The 18001-nt window shown below is 38.7% G+C and overlaps 1 protein-coding gene across 6 annotated transcripts in view; it reads right to left on the bottom strand.

Annotated features, from left to right (window-relative positions):
* The window catches only part of LOC111149590 (insulin like growth factor 2 mRNA binding protein 2), a 162251-nt gene that overhangs the window by 23646 nt on the left and 120604 nt on the right, over window positions 1-18001 (bottom strand). For 4 of the 6 annotated variants that reach the window (XM_022506716.1, XM_022506752.1, XM_022506744.1 and 1 more), the window contains exons 5-9: window positions 15175-15238; window positions 12677-12949; window positions 10657-10791; window positions 1290-1412; window positions 818-953 (exon numbers count right to left, since the gene is read on the bottom strand). In XM_022506716.1, the coding sequence (XP_022362424.1) occupies window positions 818-953; window positions 1290-1412; window positions 10657-10791; window positions 12677-12949; window positions 15175-15238 (731 nt within the window). Of the gene's footprint in view, window positions 1-817; window positions 954-1289; window positions 1413-10656; window positions 10792-12676; window positions 12950-15174; window positions 15257-18001 lie in introns of all 6 variants that reach the window. The other 2 variants (XM_022506726.1, XM_022506763.1) reach the window with 2 other exon arrangements.

Genomic DNA, 18001 nt, shown 5'->3' with positions numbered 1-18001 from the left:
TAAATAAATATTTATATATAAATATATATTATATATTTATATATATATAATTTATTATAAAATATAATTTTATGTTAGAAAATCATTATCATAAAAAAGTGAAAAAAATTACTCCTCTGAGTGGAGCTTGGGCTTTGTTGATAGACAAATATTTTGAAGACGTCTGAATGCCAGACTGGCGTCTCCTCATTATAAAGTGAGAGTTAGTTAGCAATAACAGGAAGGACATGCCCAAACCCAGATGTGTGCTGGAAGCATCAGTGAGAGCCAAGGTGGTGGATGACATTTACTAGGTGATCCGGATGGGTAGATCAGTAAGCAAGGGTTGAACATCAGCGTTTAATTTTAAAATATGTATTTTTAAATTCAAAAAGTAACAGGACAATAATACAGAAAGTTTGTGATGTATAAAAAAAAAAATCCCCCTTTCCTAGAGCATCAGCTGTTTTTATTTTTGTAAGCAGCCTTCCAGTCATTTTGCTCCATACTATTTTACATAACTGTGACCCGAGTTAAATATGCTCCTATGTGCTCTTTTCTTAATTAACATTATATCATAAGCAATTCTTCACTTTATAATCTTCAGAGTTATGCTTTTAATAGTTTCACACTATTTTTTTCCAGTGCATTTATCACAGTCCACTGGTTGGTTTCCTGCTTGCTTCCATGCTCTTGCCCCAAGAAGGCAGGAAGAACTCTGCATATCTATTCTAAGGCACTTACTCACTAGCTGAATGACAACTATCCTTCAAGAGGCTTGTGTCCTGCCTGAAAACACATGTGAAAGTCAGTAGAGAAGAAAGCGTTCGGCACTTACATTAACAGCCAGCATATCATTTTCAAAGGCCTCACGGAGCTTCTTCATAATCTCTACCTCTGCATTGGCACAGGCCTCGACTGTGCCCTTCACAGTGATGGTTCTTTCAGGGTTGTATATGCTCAAATCCTGCAAGCTGGCCACCGGGAAAAGAGAGAGATTTCCTTTTTCAAAAGGAAAAATAAAATCCCAGAAGGATCACAAACAAGTCTTGGTGGAGGATTCCCTCACCACACACTGTGGTATCAAATACTTGCCATCTTATCTCAAATCTTAGAAGTGACTTAGCTCATATCCACAGTAGAAAGTGTATGACTGGTAATGATTTATGCATTTGTTTTGATGGTGTTGGAGAGAATTAGATTAATTATGATTATACTACCATTTTAAGGAAAGGCAGATGGAGGAGTTGGGCATATCAAGATGCTCAAGTTCTCCATTTGGGCACAATTAAACTGAATGGGTGGCTTACGATGAGATTGTTATCTTGGTCCCCGTCTCATGTTCAATTTTCTTCAAATTTCTGCCTTCTTTTCCAATCAGTCTTCCAACTAAGCCATTGTGGGCCAAAATTTTCAGAGGAATCTCTTCAGCTCTAAAAGAGACAAACAACAATTCAACACTCAAGGTGGACATACTGGTTGCCTCCTAAGAACTATTAAACCACTTTTCTCCCCTTTACAAACAGAAATCTTTGTTCAGGTCCCAAGTGGCAACAGGATTTAGGTGAGGCTGGTTCCCTCACCAAGCCCAGTGCATGAATTCTGATTAACATAAGCCAAACCATGGTAATTATATTCCCTTTTTAAGATGGACTGGAAGTGGGTGCATGAGGCAAGTCTGGACAACGAGGTATTAGGAGAAGTCTGTTGCATGACTTTAGGAAGGTTTTTCTTGCTCTTAAAAAAAGACAAGAGAGAATATCATCTGGATGGCAGACTAGGACACTACAGGCACTCCTGACCCCACAGAGACAAGTTAACAATAGAAAGGACTGGAATACCTCTGTGAGAACTCCAGAGTTCAACTGAGAAGCTATAGCACCCTGACCATTGTAAAGCCCAGAAAGACTCCAGTAAAAGGGGTGGGAAAATTTGCAATGTTCGGTGTGGCTACACATGCTCCTTCCCTTATGCAGCATTTCAAGGAGCAAATGGGAAGAAATCTCCCTACCAGAGATCCTCCCATGGGATGTAAACAAAATATGAGACCACACATCCAACACTCTGGCTCATGTGGGAGCTGCCCAAGGGACTGGTTTCTGTCTTGCCTCACTTGGAGCAGTGAGGAGACTGGCACCAGAGTTTTGGAAGCCACTGAAAAAAGAGGTGAGCAGTATGTTAGTGCTGCAGTTCCACAATCAGAAGCCAGGGGTGAGAAAGAGATCAGAAAAGGTTTGAGAGGCCCTAACACCTCCAGTAGGGCTGAAAAGTGAAGGAAGGTCTTCCCCTGAATGAAGGCAGTGCACAAAGACAAACAGATTGTTGTTTTTTTTTCAAATGCCCTAAGCCAAGCAAAACATTAAAAGACAAAAATGAAACAAGGAAATATGGCCTAATCAAAGGATCAAAATATAATTCCAGAAACCAATCCTAAAGAAATGCAGATCTATGAGCTACCTGACAAAGAATTTATAATAATTGTCCTAAAGACACTCAATGAACTAAAAGAGAACACAGAGAGACAACTAAACAAAATTAGGAAAACTATGCATGAACAAAATGGAAACATCAACAAAGAGAAAAACTATAAAAAACAAATAATGTAACTAAAAAATATAATAACCCCCCCCCCCAAATCATTAAAGAGGTTCAACAGCAGATTTGACAGGCAGAAGAAAGAATGAGCAAACTTGAAAACTGGTCATTTGAAATCATCAAGTCAAAGTAGAAAAAAAAAAAAAGAATGAAAACAGTCCCCACAAAGCACAAAGAAACGTTAAGGTACTTAGGGGCCAGGATCAAATGGACTAATATACTCATGCAAATCCCAAAAGGAAGAAAGAGAAAGGGCAGAGAGCTCATTTGAAGAAATAAAGGCAGAAAACTTTCCAAGTATCAGGAAAGAAATGGACATGTAGATTCAAGAAGCTCAAAGAACTCCAACTGGGAATAAAACCAAAGAGAATCATACTAAGACACATTAAAAGCCAATTTTCCAAAGTCAAAGACAAAGAGAGAATCTTGAAAGCAGCAAGAGAAAAGTGATTATTCACATGGGAGGGAGTTTCTAGATTTCTGAGAGAAACTTTGCAGGCCAAAAGGGAGTGGAATGATATGTTCAAAATACTGAAAGAAAAACACATCAACCAAGGATATTATAATGGCAAAACTGCGCTGTGAAAATGAAGGTGAAATTAAGATTTCCCTAGATAAACAAAAACTAGGGGAGTTCATTATTATTACAGTTGCTCTACAAGAAATGCTAAAAGGAGTCCTTTAATGGAAATGAAAGGACAATGAGCAGCAACACAAAGCCATATGAAAATATAAGGTTCTCTAGTAAAAGTGAATACACAAATATAATAATCTGTACTATAATAATTTTGGTGTACAGAATATAAATGACAAAAACATTTTTAAAATGATAAATCTGTTAATGGGTATAAATATTTAAGGAGCAATTTGTGACTCCTTAAATTTGTGACTCCTTGTTCCTTGTGTGTAAAAGAGCAGTTTTTGAATACGATTGAAGTTAAGTTTGCTATCAGTTTAAAATAGAATGCTATAACTTTAGGATGTTTTATGTAATTGCAGTGGTAACCAGAAAGGAAATACTATAGAATATATGTAAAAGAAAATGAGAAGGGACTCAAAGATACCACTATAAAAACACCAAAAAGCAAAAAACAAAGTAAAAAACACAAAAGAATGCAGAAAAAGAGAAAAGGAGGAACAAGAAAGCTATAAGAAATACAGAAAAAAACAAAATGGCAAGAGGAAATCCATCCCCATTAGTAATTACTTTCAATGTAAAAGAATTAATTTTCCCAATCTAAAAGACATGGATTGGCTGAATGGATTTAAAAAAAAAAAAAAGATGAAAGATCTCAAACTGAAAACTTTAAACTCTTAAGGAATTAGAAAAAGAATAAACTAAACCCAAAGCTAGTAAAAGGAAGGAAATGATAAAGACTAGAGCAAAGATAAGCAAAAGAGAGAACAGAAAAACAAAAGAAAAAACCAACTATGAATTGGTTTTTGAAAAGAGCAACAAAATTGATAAACATTATCTAGAATCATTAAGGAAGAACACTCAAATATCTAAAACCAGAAGTGAAAGAGGGGACATTGCAACTGATGTCACAGAAATAAAAATGATTACAAAAGAATATGAGGAACAGTTGTACATCAACAAACAGATAACCTAGAAGAAATGGATAAATTCCAAGAAAAACACAACCTACTAAGACTAAACCTTGAATAGAAAATCTGAACAGACCAATGATGAGTAAGGAGACAATCAGCAATTAAAAACCTCCCAACAAAGAAAAGCCCAGGATCAGCTGGCATCCCTGGAGAATTCTAGCAAACACTTATTTTTTCTACTAAACATTTAAAGAATTAACACCAATCCTTTTCTGCAATGTCCAAAAAATTGCAGAAGAGGGAACATTTTCAAACTCATTCTATGAGGCCATCTTTAATACCAAAGCTAAACAAAGACACTTTGAGAAAAGAAAACTACAGACCAGCATCCCTGGTAAACATTGATACAAAAGTCCTCAACAAAACAAGAAAAATGAATTCAAAGGCATTATGCATTAAAAGGATGATACATTATGACCAAGCAGGATGTAATTCTGGAATGTAAGTGTGGTTCAACATAAAGGTGGGAGGTTGGGGGAACCAGGTGGTGGGTATTAGAGAGGGCACGGATTGCATGGAGCACTGGGTGTGGTACAAAAACAATGAATACTGTTATGCTGAAAATAAATTAAAAAAAAATGATTAAAAAAAAAACAAAAAAAACCCAATGTAATATACATTAATGTAGATCAATACATGTAGGTCAAAAACCTTATGATCATCTTGATTGATGTAGAAAAAGCATATGACAAAAATTTAACACCCTTTCATGATAAAAACACTCAACAAGCTAGGAATAGAAGGAAACTACCTTAACAAAATAAAGGCCATTTGTGAAAAGCACACATTGAACATCATATTCAATGATGAAAGACTGAAAGCTTTTCCTCTAAGATCAAAACCAAAGGCATCAAAATTGAAAAGGAAGAAGTAAATTATCATCTGTTTGCAGATAACATGATCTTAAATGAAGAAAACTCTAAAGATTCCACAAAAAAACTGTTAGAATACACTCGTTCAGCAAAGTTGCAGGATATAAAATCAACACACAAAAATCAATTGTGTTTGTTTTTCTTTTCTTTTCTTTTCTTTTTTAAAAGATTTTATTCAGGAACATCTGGGTGGCTCAGTGGGTAAAGCCTCTGCGTTAGGCTCAGGTCATGGTCTCAGTGTCCTGGCATGGAGACCCGCATTGCGCTCTCCACTCAGCAGGGAGCCTGCTCCTCGCCGCCCCCACCACCGCCGCCTGCCTCTCTGCCTACTTGTGATCTCCCTCTCTCTGTGTCAAATAAATAAATAAAATCTTTTTAAAAAAATAAAGATTTTATTTATTTGATAGAGCAAGAGAGAATGAAAGAGCACACAAGCAGGGAGGAGAGGTAGAGGGAGAAGCAGACTCCTGGCCAAGCAGGGAGCCTGACAAGGGGCTGGATCCCAGGATCCTGGAATCATGACTTGAGCCAAAGGCAGACACTTAACTGAGCTACCCAGGCAGCCCATCAATTCTGTTTCTATACACTAACAACGAATAACCAGAAAAGAAAATTAAGAAAAGTTTCATTTAGCTATAGTATCCTAAAGAATAAAACACTTAGGAATAAACCTAACAAAGGAGATAAAAGGCTTATATGCTGAAAACCATATAAAACTGGTGAAAGAAATTAAAGAAGACAAAAATAAATGGAAAGACAAACCTGTGTTCATGAACTGGAAGACTTATTATTGTTTAGCTGTCCATACTACTCAAAGTGATCTACAGATTCAATGCAACCCCTATTAAATCCCAATGGCATTTTTTGCAGAAACAAAAGAATTCACTTGGAATCCCAAGGGACCCTGAACAGTCAAAAACGATTCTGAAAAAGAAGAACAAAGCTAGAGAACTCAAACCTCCTGACTTCAAAACATGTTACAGGGCTACAGTAATTAAGACACTATGGTAGTGGTGGGGCATCTGGGTGGCTCAGTTAGTTGGGTGTCTGCCCTTGGCTCATGTCATGATCCCAGGGTCCTGGGACTGAGCCCTGTGTTGGGCTCCCTGCTCAGTGGGGAGCCTGCTTCTCTCTCTCCTCCCAACTCATGCTCTCTCTCAAATAAATAAATAAAATCTTAAAAAAAAAAAAAAAGACACTATGGTAGTGGCATCAAGATAGACAAATAAACCAATGGTACAGAACAGAGAGCCTAGATATAAACTCTTGCATATATGACCAAATGATCTTTGACAAGAGTGCCAAGATAATACAGTGGGGAAGACAGTCTTCAACAAATGGTGCTGGGAAAACTGGATATCCGCATGCAAAAGAATGAAGCTAGGGAAGCCTGGGTGGCTCAGTCCGTTAAGCAACTGCCTTTGGCTCAGGTCATGATCCCAGGGTCCTGGGATCAAGTCCTGCACTGGGCTCCTTGCTCAGTGGGGAGCCTGCTTCCCCCTCTGCTTGCTCTGCCTGCTGCTCCCCCTGCTTGTGCTGACAAATAAATAAATAAAATCTTTTTAAAAAAATGAAGCTAGATCCTTATCTTAGCCCATATACAAAAATTAACTCAAAATGGAATAAAGACCTAAATCTATAATATTGCTAGAAGAAAACAGAGGAAAGCTTCATGGAATTAGACTTAGCAGTGAGACACCAAAGCAAAGGCAACAAACACCAAAATAGACAAATTCAACATCAAATTTAAAAACTTCTGTACACTAAAGGACACAGTCAACGGGGTCGAAAGGCAATGTAGGGAAAAGAAGTGAATATATCTGTAAATCATATGTCTGATAATGGATTAATACCCAGAATATATAAAGAACTCCTATAACTCAACAACAAAAAAATCACAAAAAAAATCAGATAACCCATTTTAAAAATGGGCAAGACTTAAATAGACATTCTCAAAAGAGATACACAGATGGCCAATAAGCATATGAAAGGATGCTCAATATCACCAATCGTCAGAGAAATGCAAATAAAAGCCACTATGAGATACTATGAGCACAAAATATTACACCCATTAGTTTGGCTACTATCCAAATAACAGAAGATAACAATGACTGGTGAGGATGTGGAGAAACTGGATCCCTTGTGCACTGTTGGTAACACTGTAGAATGATGTCATTGCTATGGAAAATAGTATGGAGGTTCCTAAAAAAATTGAAAATAGAGAGGCACCTGGGTGGCTCAGTCAGTTGAGCCTCTGCCTTCAGGTCATGATCCCAGGGTCCTAGCATCAAGCCCCATGTTGGGCTCTCTGTTCGGCAGGGAGCCTGCTTTTTCCCTCACCCTCTGCCTGCTGCTCTACCTACTTGAGTGCTCTCTCTCTCTCTCTCTCTCTAATAAATAAATAAATAATTAAAAAAAAAAAACACCCTGAAAATAGGAATATCATATGATCCAGCAATGTCACTTCTGGGTATATATCCAAAAGAACTGAAAGCAGGATCTTGAAGTGCTATTTGTACATCCATGTTTGTAACAGCACTATTCCCAACAGCCAGAAGGTGAAAGCAACCCAAATGTCCATCAATGGATTAATAAACAAAATGTGATATATGCACACAAAGGAATATCATTCAGCTTTATTTATTTTTAAAGATTTTATTTATTTCACAGAGAGAGAGATCACAAGTAGGCAGAGAGGCAGGCAGAGAGAGAGACAGGAAGAAGCAGTCTCCCTGCTGAGCAGAGAGCCCGATGCGGGGTTCGATCCCAGGACCGTGGGATCATGACCTGAGCCGAAGGAAGAGGCTTTAACCCACTGAGCCACCCAGGCGCCCCTCATTCAGCTTTAAAAAGGAAGTCTTGCCACATGCTACAACTTGGATGAATCTTGAAGATATTACACTAAGTGAAAAAAGCCAGTTACAAAAAGACAAAATACTGCATGATTCCACTTATATGCAGTATCTAAAGCAGTCAAATTCATAGAAACAGGAAGTAAAATGGTGTTACCAAAGGCTAGAGGGAGAGGGAAAAGGAGAGTTGTTCAATGGGTACAGAGTTTCAGTTTTGTAAGATGAAAAGTTCTGGAGATCTGTTTCACATTAATGTGACTATATATAAACATTATTGAACTGTACGCTTAAAAATGGTTAAGTGAAATAAGTCAGAGAAAGACAAATACTGCATAATCTCATTTACATGGGGAATCTAAAACAAAACAAGCTCATAGATACAGAGAACAGATTAATGGTTGCCAGAGCCGGGGTAGGGGGTAGGGAGGCGGGGGCAGAATGGGTGAAGAGAGTGGAAAGTTACAAACTTCCATATAAAATAAATAAGTCATGATATACAATGTGCAGCATGGTGACTACAGCTGATACACTATACTGAATATATGAAAGTTCCTAAGAGAGCAAATCTTAAAAGTTCTTGTCACAAGGAAAAACATTATAACTATGTATGGTGACGGATGTTAACTAGAGTTATTGTGGTGAACATTTCACAATATATACAAATATCCAATAATTATGTTGTATACTTGAAACAAATACAGTATTATATGTCAATTATACCTCAACAAAAAAATGGTTAGATGATAAATTTTGTTATGTGTTTTTTAAAAGAAAAAAAATGTTCAAAAAAGAAAGAGCAAGGATGCCCTCTCTTTCAACTTTTGAGTATCTTTCTGTGGGGACACAAGGTCTGAAATCACTACAGTCATCCTGTCATCACCAGGGGAGTATCAGACATCCTGAGGAAGACAGAGCAGAAGGGTTGTGAGTCTCTGAGTCTGTGATTTAACTGACCTTGCGGTCGCTCGCCTCAGGACTTCTCGTTATGTGACAGAATAATAGTGTCTTATTGTTTAAGCCACTTATGTTTTCTGCTCGTTAGGGCCAAAAGCAATCTAACATTCATTGCTACTACACACTGGCTTTGTTCATTGGCACAGAGTACAGTGCCTGGCACAGAGTAAGTGCTCAATAAATGATAAATGAATAAAAAGAAAATTTAGGATCCCTCTTCTACATCCTCTCCCTCCTGCTCATCCCCCTCAGGACACACTTAAATGTCACTTACCCAGGGAGGTCTTCTCTGAGCCCCTCAAATCTCTTTCTATTCTCCTAAAACCTTAATGAGGGCCCTCCATTTACATGTAGTTATTTTCAACTCCCACACATGCCATGGCTGTGCTTAATGACCCACTGGTTTCAGGATCTGTTTAGCGAATGTCTCTCCCACTATATCATAAGCTTCATAAAAGCAGGAACTGGATCCTGTTTATGGCCGTAGCTTCATTTCCCAGCCCAGTGCTTAGCACAGTGTGGCACTCAAAAAAACTGATTCCAAAGATATTCAAACTCTATATTGACTCTATGTGAAAACTCAAAAATTTAATTTGCGCATCAGTCTTTTTAATTATTTAGAATATTTGAAGTTGCTTGTCCTGAGGTTGAAGGACCAAGAAGGGTATTATTTATAAAGTTCTCAATAACCTGGTTGAGGGAGGGGCTTATTTAAATGAAGCCATGGCATCTGGGGTGTTTCCAAGGCCTCAAACAGAGTAAATAATTCATAAGTAATAAATTTATAAGTTAGAGTCCCTTATGAAATCTGAGAATAGATTTGTGAAGTTTGGCTTTTAAGGACTATTTTCATCTTCTTGGTTTTATTTTTTATTTTTCTTTTCATCCTCTTGGTTTTAGAACACTCTTATTTGACATTATTTGCTAAGTTAATTTTATATTCAATTTATCCCCTCACTCCTTCTCTATAAAACTGCCCCTACCCGTAAGTGGATTTTTTCCCCAAATTGACAGGGAGCTTCTTTGTTGTCTATTCCATTACCATTAATTCATTTATAATACAAAGTCAATGGGTTTAGTAAGAATTGTACCACTGTTTGAACTGGTACAACACTCAGGAATCCCAAGAAGTATTTTGTTAAAAAAAAAAAAAAAAAAAAACCAAAGAAAGAAAGAAAGAAAAGGAGGGAAGGAGATGAAAGAAGAGTAAAGTAGATACTTGGATACCAGTTTCTACTACTTAAGGAAAATTTAAGAGTGCAGCATGGTAGTAAAGACCTTTTCCAGAAAAGTAAATGATGGTTTCCATGACAACGTACATTCCACACACACCTGCACTGTCCGGTATGATAGCCATTAGTTATAAATGTGACTATGTACATCTGAATGAATTAAAATAAAATAATTTAGCTCCTCCATTCGACTGGCCACATTTCAAGCACTCAGTGGCAACACATGGCTAATGGCTATCATACTGAACATGCAGATACACAATGCCTCCACCATTGCATGGCATTAGAAGTATGTATCTATATATTTCTACCAGTAATTGTTGCTAATGAGTGACAGAAGCATTCAGGTTACCAAAAGAAACATTGAAGTGAAGAAACAGCCATATTACAAATATCTATTTCCTACTACACTCTCCTTGGGAACAAATTTCTTAAAAATAATTTGTCCCCTGCTCCCTTTACTGAGTAACAAAATTACAGGTCTTAAAAAATTTCTTGTGTTAAGTGAATGAGAACTTGCTCTTCTCTGTTAAGCGATCTGGGCATTGTATGCAAACTTACAGTTTGGTCTCCTCAGCCTCTTTCTGCATGATTTCAAGAATCATGCGGCACGCTTCTGAGGTCCCCTCTGGGGTGGCATGGATGGTGACAGGCTTCTCCGCAGCCCCCGAGTTCTCCTTTCTATGGATGTCTACCCTGTAACGAAAGAATCAGGAGCCATAACACAACATCATCTGGGACAGGATGCTAGTCCCGAGAAAGCATCTCATGGGCCAGCGGACAGTGAGGACACAGACGATGAGGAGTCATTAGCACATGTGCAACCAACGCCGTTCTCCAAGAAGGTGGCAAGCAGGGCAGGACGTCTTGTGCCGAACATGAATTCTTTGCAGTTCCATTTAGAAGGGAATATTTCTTACAGCAGTGCTGTGGGACAAAGGCACCAAGCCGACTTGGGTAATGAAGCCAGTCTGGTAAATGAAGTATTTTGTGTAGTCTTTCAAATGATCATAGAAGCAAAGGGTAAAGTGAGCGGGGGTAACACTGCATGCTGGCCTGGTGCCAGTCGCTAAACTGATTGTAGCTTTTAAAAGCCATGTGTTAATCTAGATCCAAACACCAAATTCAAGCAAGCTTTATATATTTGAGTGTGGATTAAAAACAGAGGCATGCCCTCTCTTCTCTGCCTAAGTTTTTGATTTCCTTGCCACTGGCAGCCTGCCTTCTTCCAGGCTCTTAAAAACTAATGGCTCAAAAGTTTGATGACTTTATCAGACTTCTTAGGGTAGTTGTGGCCCTACTTGTTTTTGTTATCTTTGAAAATTACATAATTGATTGTATCCCTTTTACTCTGGCTATTAGAAAACCCAGATCGAAGTTTTCTGCCTCTTTGTAAAAGATAGGCACATATTTTGAGAACTAAAGTTCACTTTTATTTAAACTTGTTGCATTTTTAAAGCCACTTTAAGAAATTTTTGGAAAAAAAGACATATAACTAAAAATCACTTTTGCAGTGAAGCAAACTTGGAGGGGAGAAAAGGGCTGACTTTAAAATAAATGGAACAGCAGACAGTATTTCCCCTCTCTACTGGGTCATCATTTCACTGCCATGACTGTGAACTCTGGGACTCATACATTTAAGTGCCCATTATTTGGCAGTAACTCAGACAGTTTGAAGAAAATAGTGTTTTCTCTTTCAGGTTACAAGACACTCTGGATGACGTGAATAAAATGCACTAGGCATGTAAATAACTCCTTTTGGTGTTCTGCAATTTAAGTACTTTCATAGCAATTATTTCTTTTAATCTGCCTGGCTGTCCTAAGTCTAACAATAATCCTGGCTTATGGAAAGAGCAGTTGATGCTCAGAGATCAATTTTTTCCCCTACAATCGCAGAGCATTTAAATGGTCAGTCTTCAACATGGGTCTTTGAGACCTGGGCTTTCTTCATTACATCAGGCTGTGTTCTTAAGAACATTCAAAAATCAACAGTCCCACAGGTCATTTCACCCACAACTCCTACCACCTCTTACAACTACAAATCCTGCTTCAATCTCCTTAGACAGACTAAACATAAGGCTAATGTACTTCATTTCTTGGTCAACAGAGCAGACCCACTCACTTCTTTCACATAGCTATTTATGAGACCACCTAAGAGATCTCAAAGAACTACTACCACTCAGGGATCCAACTCAAGACAGGAGGTAAGAACTACGAGAAGTGGTTTCTGGGATCCCACAAAACTCCGCCCCATACCTCTGCTGTTTTAGAAACTGATGTTTTCACAAGCATTAATAAGCTTACGAGGACTAGTCTCTGCTGGGAAGTCATTAGTACCTTCCTTATGAACCTTTAGTATTTCAGGATCTGACCTTTAGGCTACTGGATGGAAGCACGTTAAAGTCCTCAGCTTTGTTAGTTCGTTAGTAGTTCTGTTTTAAGAAGCCACCATCCCACACAGCACAGCACCCCCCGCCCCCCCACTGCTGATGCAAGCAAGAGCCACCTGAGGATGACTGGGCCCCACCAGGACTCAGGGGGCCTGTCAGAAGGAAGCAAAGGAAGCCCCGGAGGCACGTACCGGGACTGCGTCTGCTTAGTGATGTTCTTTATGGTCAAGCCCTCCTTTCCGATGATGGCACCAACAAACTGGGTGGGGACCAGGATCCGCAGCGGGAAATCAATCTGTCTGGCCTGAGAAGAGCCCCCAGGGGCGTGGCCTTGCTCCCGGGAAGAGTGGTCCCCACGCTGGGCTCGCTGAGGGGGCGAAGGGGAGCTCACCTCTTCATCCGGGATGTAGGAAATCTTGAAGGAGTAGTTCTCAAACTGATGCCCGCTTAGCTTCTCGATGGCTCTGAAATGCAGCAGGAGCAGGCAAGCTTTGTTAGAGAGTGACGTCAAAGAGGACCCTGAGGCCAGGAGACAGTCTGGTTTACTAGGTAATCCTCCCCGAGGATACAGCGATGATCAAGGCAGATGCCAGCTCTACTCCCTCAGAGCGTAACAAACACATAACTATAACATACAGGCCTGGTCCCACCTGATATATAACTATGCATTCTGCCTTTTTTCACCACCCAAGGCTGTATCCCCCTCATCAAAAACTCTTTATAAATATGGTATAAAATTAGGAGTCATTTTTTTCTCATTTTGATAATACATATTTATTATTGAAAATTCAGAAATAGATATGCACAAATGAGAAAAAAAATTCTAGTCCACCCTGTATCTTTCTTTTCTTAAATATTATCATTTATAAACATGGATTAATAGTGTGTATACTATTTTCTAATCTTTAAAAAAGAGTTAATACTCTAATTGTTTTCCAAGTCATTAAATGTCCTGTAATTTAGTTGTTTTTTGTTTGTTTGTTAAAGATTTTATTTATTTATTTATTTGTGTGAGAGAGAGAGTACAAGCAGAGGGAAGAGCAGGCAGAGAGAGAACCAGGCTCCCCGCTGAGCAAGGAGCCTGATGTGGGACTCATTCCAGAACCCTGGGATCCTGCCCCGAGTCGAAAGCCAGAGGCTTAACCAACTGAGCCATCCAGGAGTCCCTGTAATTTAGTTTTTACTGGCTGTTTAACATTTTACTGACTTATCATCGTTTTTGCAACTCATTCCCTATTGTTAGATACAGATACATAGGTATCTATGTATATATGTCCAATCTTCTATTATTATGTACAGTGTTGCCATGGGCATTTCTGCAACTCCAACTGCACGCAGAACAGACTCCTAAGCACGCAGAACAGACTCCTAATGGAATTGCTGGGTCAGAGAGTATATGCAGAAGTCTAAGTGTTAACTACTGCCCAGTGTGCTTCTGGAAAGGTTTCAACACTTACTATCCCGCAGCAGCTAAGAGAGCGTTTGTTTCCTTGAGTCCTCGAAAACAAAAAGTATTACTGAAAATTATTTATTAATTTGATAGGAAATACACAACATCCCACTACTGCATTTTTATAATTATACAGGAAGTGGCACAATTTTTTCACAAATTTTTTACAGCATGTGAAAACAATAACCTTATTCTACTAGGTTAATGTTTAGGGGTTTGTGAATTTATTACAAAGCAGTACCTTTGAATTCCATAAAAGCAACAAAGTCATATCGTGTATGGCAGCCCTGGCTAAGTGGCAGCTGGACACAAGCTATGATGGTGAGTTGCTGGTATACATCCTGCTTATCTATGTGTGGCTAAAGTCCACAGCAAGTGATCTACTGCCTTTTCCAATGCAAAATGAACTTTTTTAAGACTAGTGGTATGAGGATGGGTTAAATATGTCTTCATGTGTGTTGACACCTTGAAAAATAAATAAAACTATAATTTTGGGGTGTACAACCAAGGTTACGCCACATCCATGAAACAGGACCATGTCTGACCATAATTCTAGTTACAATGACCTGACAGGCATTTCACTTTAAGGACCTTCTACAGAAAGGAACTTGGTTTTGTTTTGTTTCGTTTTGTTGTTGTTAAAAATTCAATCCCATGACCATTCATTGCCGACTGCAAAATAAACTATCACTGAAGCAACGCAGTCATGAATGGGGACTAGGAAGTAAATGGAAGTTGGGAAAAGAGAACCCAAACCAGGTGATCTTTGACTAACCACTCCCAGACAATTCTCCCTGCTCTTGGTGTCATCAAAATGGATCCCCATTTTTTAATATTACACAGAGGAAAAATGGATGTTAATCTCTTCACCAAGTGTGGGCAGAAATAGGTTTGTGCTTCTTCCTCACGGTGCACAGGAAAGCTCCAGGTAAAACAGCTCTCAGTGGTTGGCAAAGCAGAATCTGAGGAACACGGTTTCACAGAGCTGGTGCCTCTGCTCCCGACCACGTCAAGACACAGCACCCACCTCGGTTTTGATGCCAAGGCTCAACATTTTTCAAGATAAAGTCTCCATACCACCCACCAACAGACATCCCAGTACAAATGCCCTGCTCCACTGACTTGTCAAAGAGAGCAAGATGCCCTGGGGCTCCTTGGCTATGTCAAACGTTTGCATCTTTTGGGAATCAAAGACAACCGTCCCCAAATTTAAAAGGAAAGTAGCCCAAATCCACTTACATTTTTGCTTCTTCTCTTGTTGCATATGTGACGTTGACAACGGCAGTTTCTGTGTCTGTGTTGACTAGGAAAGAAGCAAAAACTATACTGTCATAGAAAAAAAGCTGTCACCCTCTGGCTCAACGTAAACAGACTTTAGAGAAGAATGCACAAAAAACTCATCACCCTAACTCCAGTCATTCGAATCTCTATCTTTATTCGTGTGCATTCATATTAATCAACTGTATATACACATTTGTTATCAATTGTATATACAACTCAAAGCTATAGTTTCACTTATAAATACTATTGCATGTGCCTATGTCTATGCACATTATTTGTATTTTTCATTTCTAAGGTTACATAAAATTTTAGCAAGTAAATGTGCCATGATTTTTGCCTAACCATTCCTCAATTGTTGACATATGGGTTATTCCCAACACCTGCTATTCTAAGTAGTATTGCTAAAAATTACCTTTACTGCAAACACCATCTGATCTGTGTTCTCTTCTGAATTACTTTTTTAGGATAAAATCACAGAAGAAAAATAACTGGGTAACAGAACATAATGCCTAATGCATATTTTCAGATTATTTTCCTAGAAGTTTATGTCAATTTACTGTACTACCAGCAAGGTACGAGTTTTGTTATGTCTGCATTTATTTTTAAATAACTGGACATATGCATAAAATAATAAGCAAGTATTTTAATTCTTCATTCATTCCTAAAGTTGAATTAATAATATTTCTGCTTCCCTTTGACTGAGTTCCATGACTTTGTGAGTTAAATCTAGTAACTGTGTATAATAAACAAAGAAAACTGACAATTTTAACTCACTTGGCTGAAGGAAAGAACACAAACTCTAAGAGTGGCTAATACCAAACTCTTGTGAGCTGGCTTATCTTGGCTCCTAATTGCTTGCCTCTTCTTCTTAAGTTAGGAGTTAAAAATAAACTCGGAAGGCAAGATAAAACTTTCCCAGTCCAAGCCAGTAAAGTTAATCCCCTAATCCTGGTCTTTCTCTAACTAGTAGCCATGACTAAATCAGATCCTTCCTTTAAACATTTAAGCTATTGGGAGGCTTGGAGTTAACAACAACAGAAGTGAATGATAATTCAAGAAAACCATGATAAAGCTGCTTTCCAAAGGAATACTAAAACCCTGTAGTGCAGGAATTCCTAATCCTGGAAGCTGTTAGAGCTTCAGGAATTTCATAAACTCACACCCCACCCCTACTCAAGACTCAAAGTTGTGGCTATATGAATCTCTCTGGCTTATAATTTCTGTAAGACTCTCAAAGAGGTTAAAGACCATGGTTAAAAATACTGTTTATCCAATAACTTCAAAGTCGCTGCAGCCTTCCCAAGGAAGGGATGCACACTCCTCGGGAAGGAGCTGCCACTGAGATTTACATGTCATAAATGCTGAGCCCAGCCCGGATCTCCCCAGGAGTGTTCTTGCTGCTTCTAATTCACACTTACCCAGAGAAGTCCTCACAGTGCCAAACAGGGGGTGAGCAGCCCGTAAATGTCCTCTCTCAGTGCTGACACACAGAATGTACACAGGGTTCCTATTTGCTGCCTTCTAGTGCTCTGGAAGAGGCTGTCGACTCCCACACAGGGAGAAAGGGCTGGGTTTGAACCTCCTGAATAAATCTATCCACTAGGATTCTCAGATTCTCAGATTTTGTTCTCACTTCTTAGTCATATTCTCTGTTATTCAAAGACACTTGTCTTCAGGAAATCAGACAGTTCTGTGATTCTGGAAAGAACTGAGCTCCATTCAAATAATTTATTTCACTGGACATAAAAGCTCTAAAAGTTTCTTAAAACTCTACTGAAAATGTTTCCCTGTGAATCAGGAGTCACCTATGAAACAAAACAAAACAAAACAAAAGCCCAACACTTCCATCCTGTAGTTGTGAGGCAGCCAGAAACTGGGTGGTCTCTGGGGCACAGGTGCGCTAGGAATTGTAAACTCCCCCAGGGACCTGGAATAATTCTTCCTTGCTGGCATTGTCCTGAATTTATAACATGACCTTAGCTAGTAACTTTTACAGGTTCATGTCTGCGAGGCCGTCTTGCCTACCACACCCAATCCTTATTAGAGTGTCTTCTTTTCCATGTTGAGGGAAATACCAAGAACTGAGAAAGAGAATCCTTCTAAATCATATCTTCTTTCTGAGCTCTTTCCCTTTACCTTTGGGCGTGGGCAGTCAGCAGCATGAAACTGAATAATAATATTTTTAATACTCATGGAATGGAGAACATCTGAATACTTACTGCTTTAAAATGATTATTATACTGGCAGATAGAACAGATTGCATATAAAAAAAATGGGTTCTCTGTGATGATTTTCAAGTGAACCTCAACAATCCCTTGAGATCATATAGGATTCCATATATTTATATTCTCTTTGGGTGCCACAACTACTCAGTAAAATGGAAGGGATAGAAATTATTCTCCCCATTTTGTACAGGTGGAAACTGAGTCAGGGAGGGTAAGTGACTTTTCCAAGGGCCCATAGTCAGTAAACGACTGAATTCACATCCTGCTTTTTAGGCCAAAGGAAAAATAATCTTTATGACATCACATCAAAAGCCTGGAATCTACTTTTCTGGGACACTTAAAGAGCCATATAAGATACCAGCTTCTTTAAAAATGTACCTTTTTTTCTTTTTAAAATCATAGCATTTCATGTATTTAGATGAGATGTGGATGGTAGAAAGAAGAGTATCTATTTTCTGTGGATTTCCAACACTGTTCCTAAGCTTGTGGCTCTCAAACTTGAGTATACACAAAAATCACTTGGGGGTGCTTGTTTAAAATAAAGATTCATGAACTCTTGC

The sequence above is a fragment of the Enhydra lutris genome, unplaced genomic scaffold, assembly GCF_002288905.1.
Source record: "Enhydra lutris kenyoni isolate GAN:26980312 unplaced genomic scaffold, ASM228890v2 scaffoldscaffold2, whole genome shotgun sequence".
Taxonomy (NCBI): Eukaryota; Metazoa; Chordata; class Mammalia; order Carnivora; family Mustelidae; genus Enhydra; species Enhydra lutris.
This window is presented reverse-complemented; position numbering and strand designations above follow the sequence as displayed.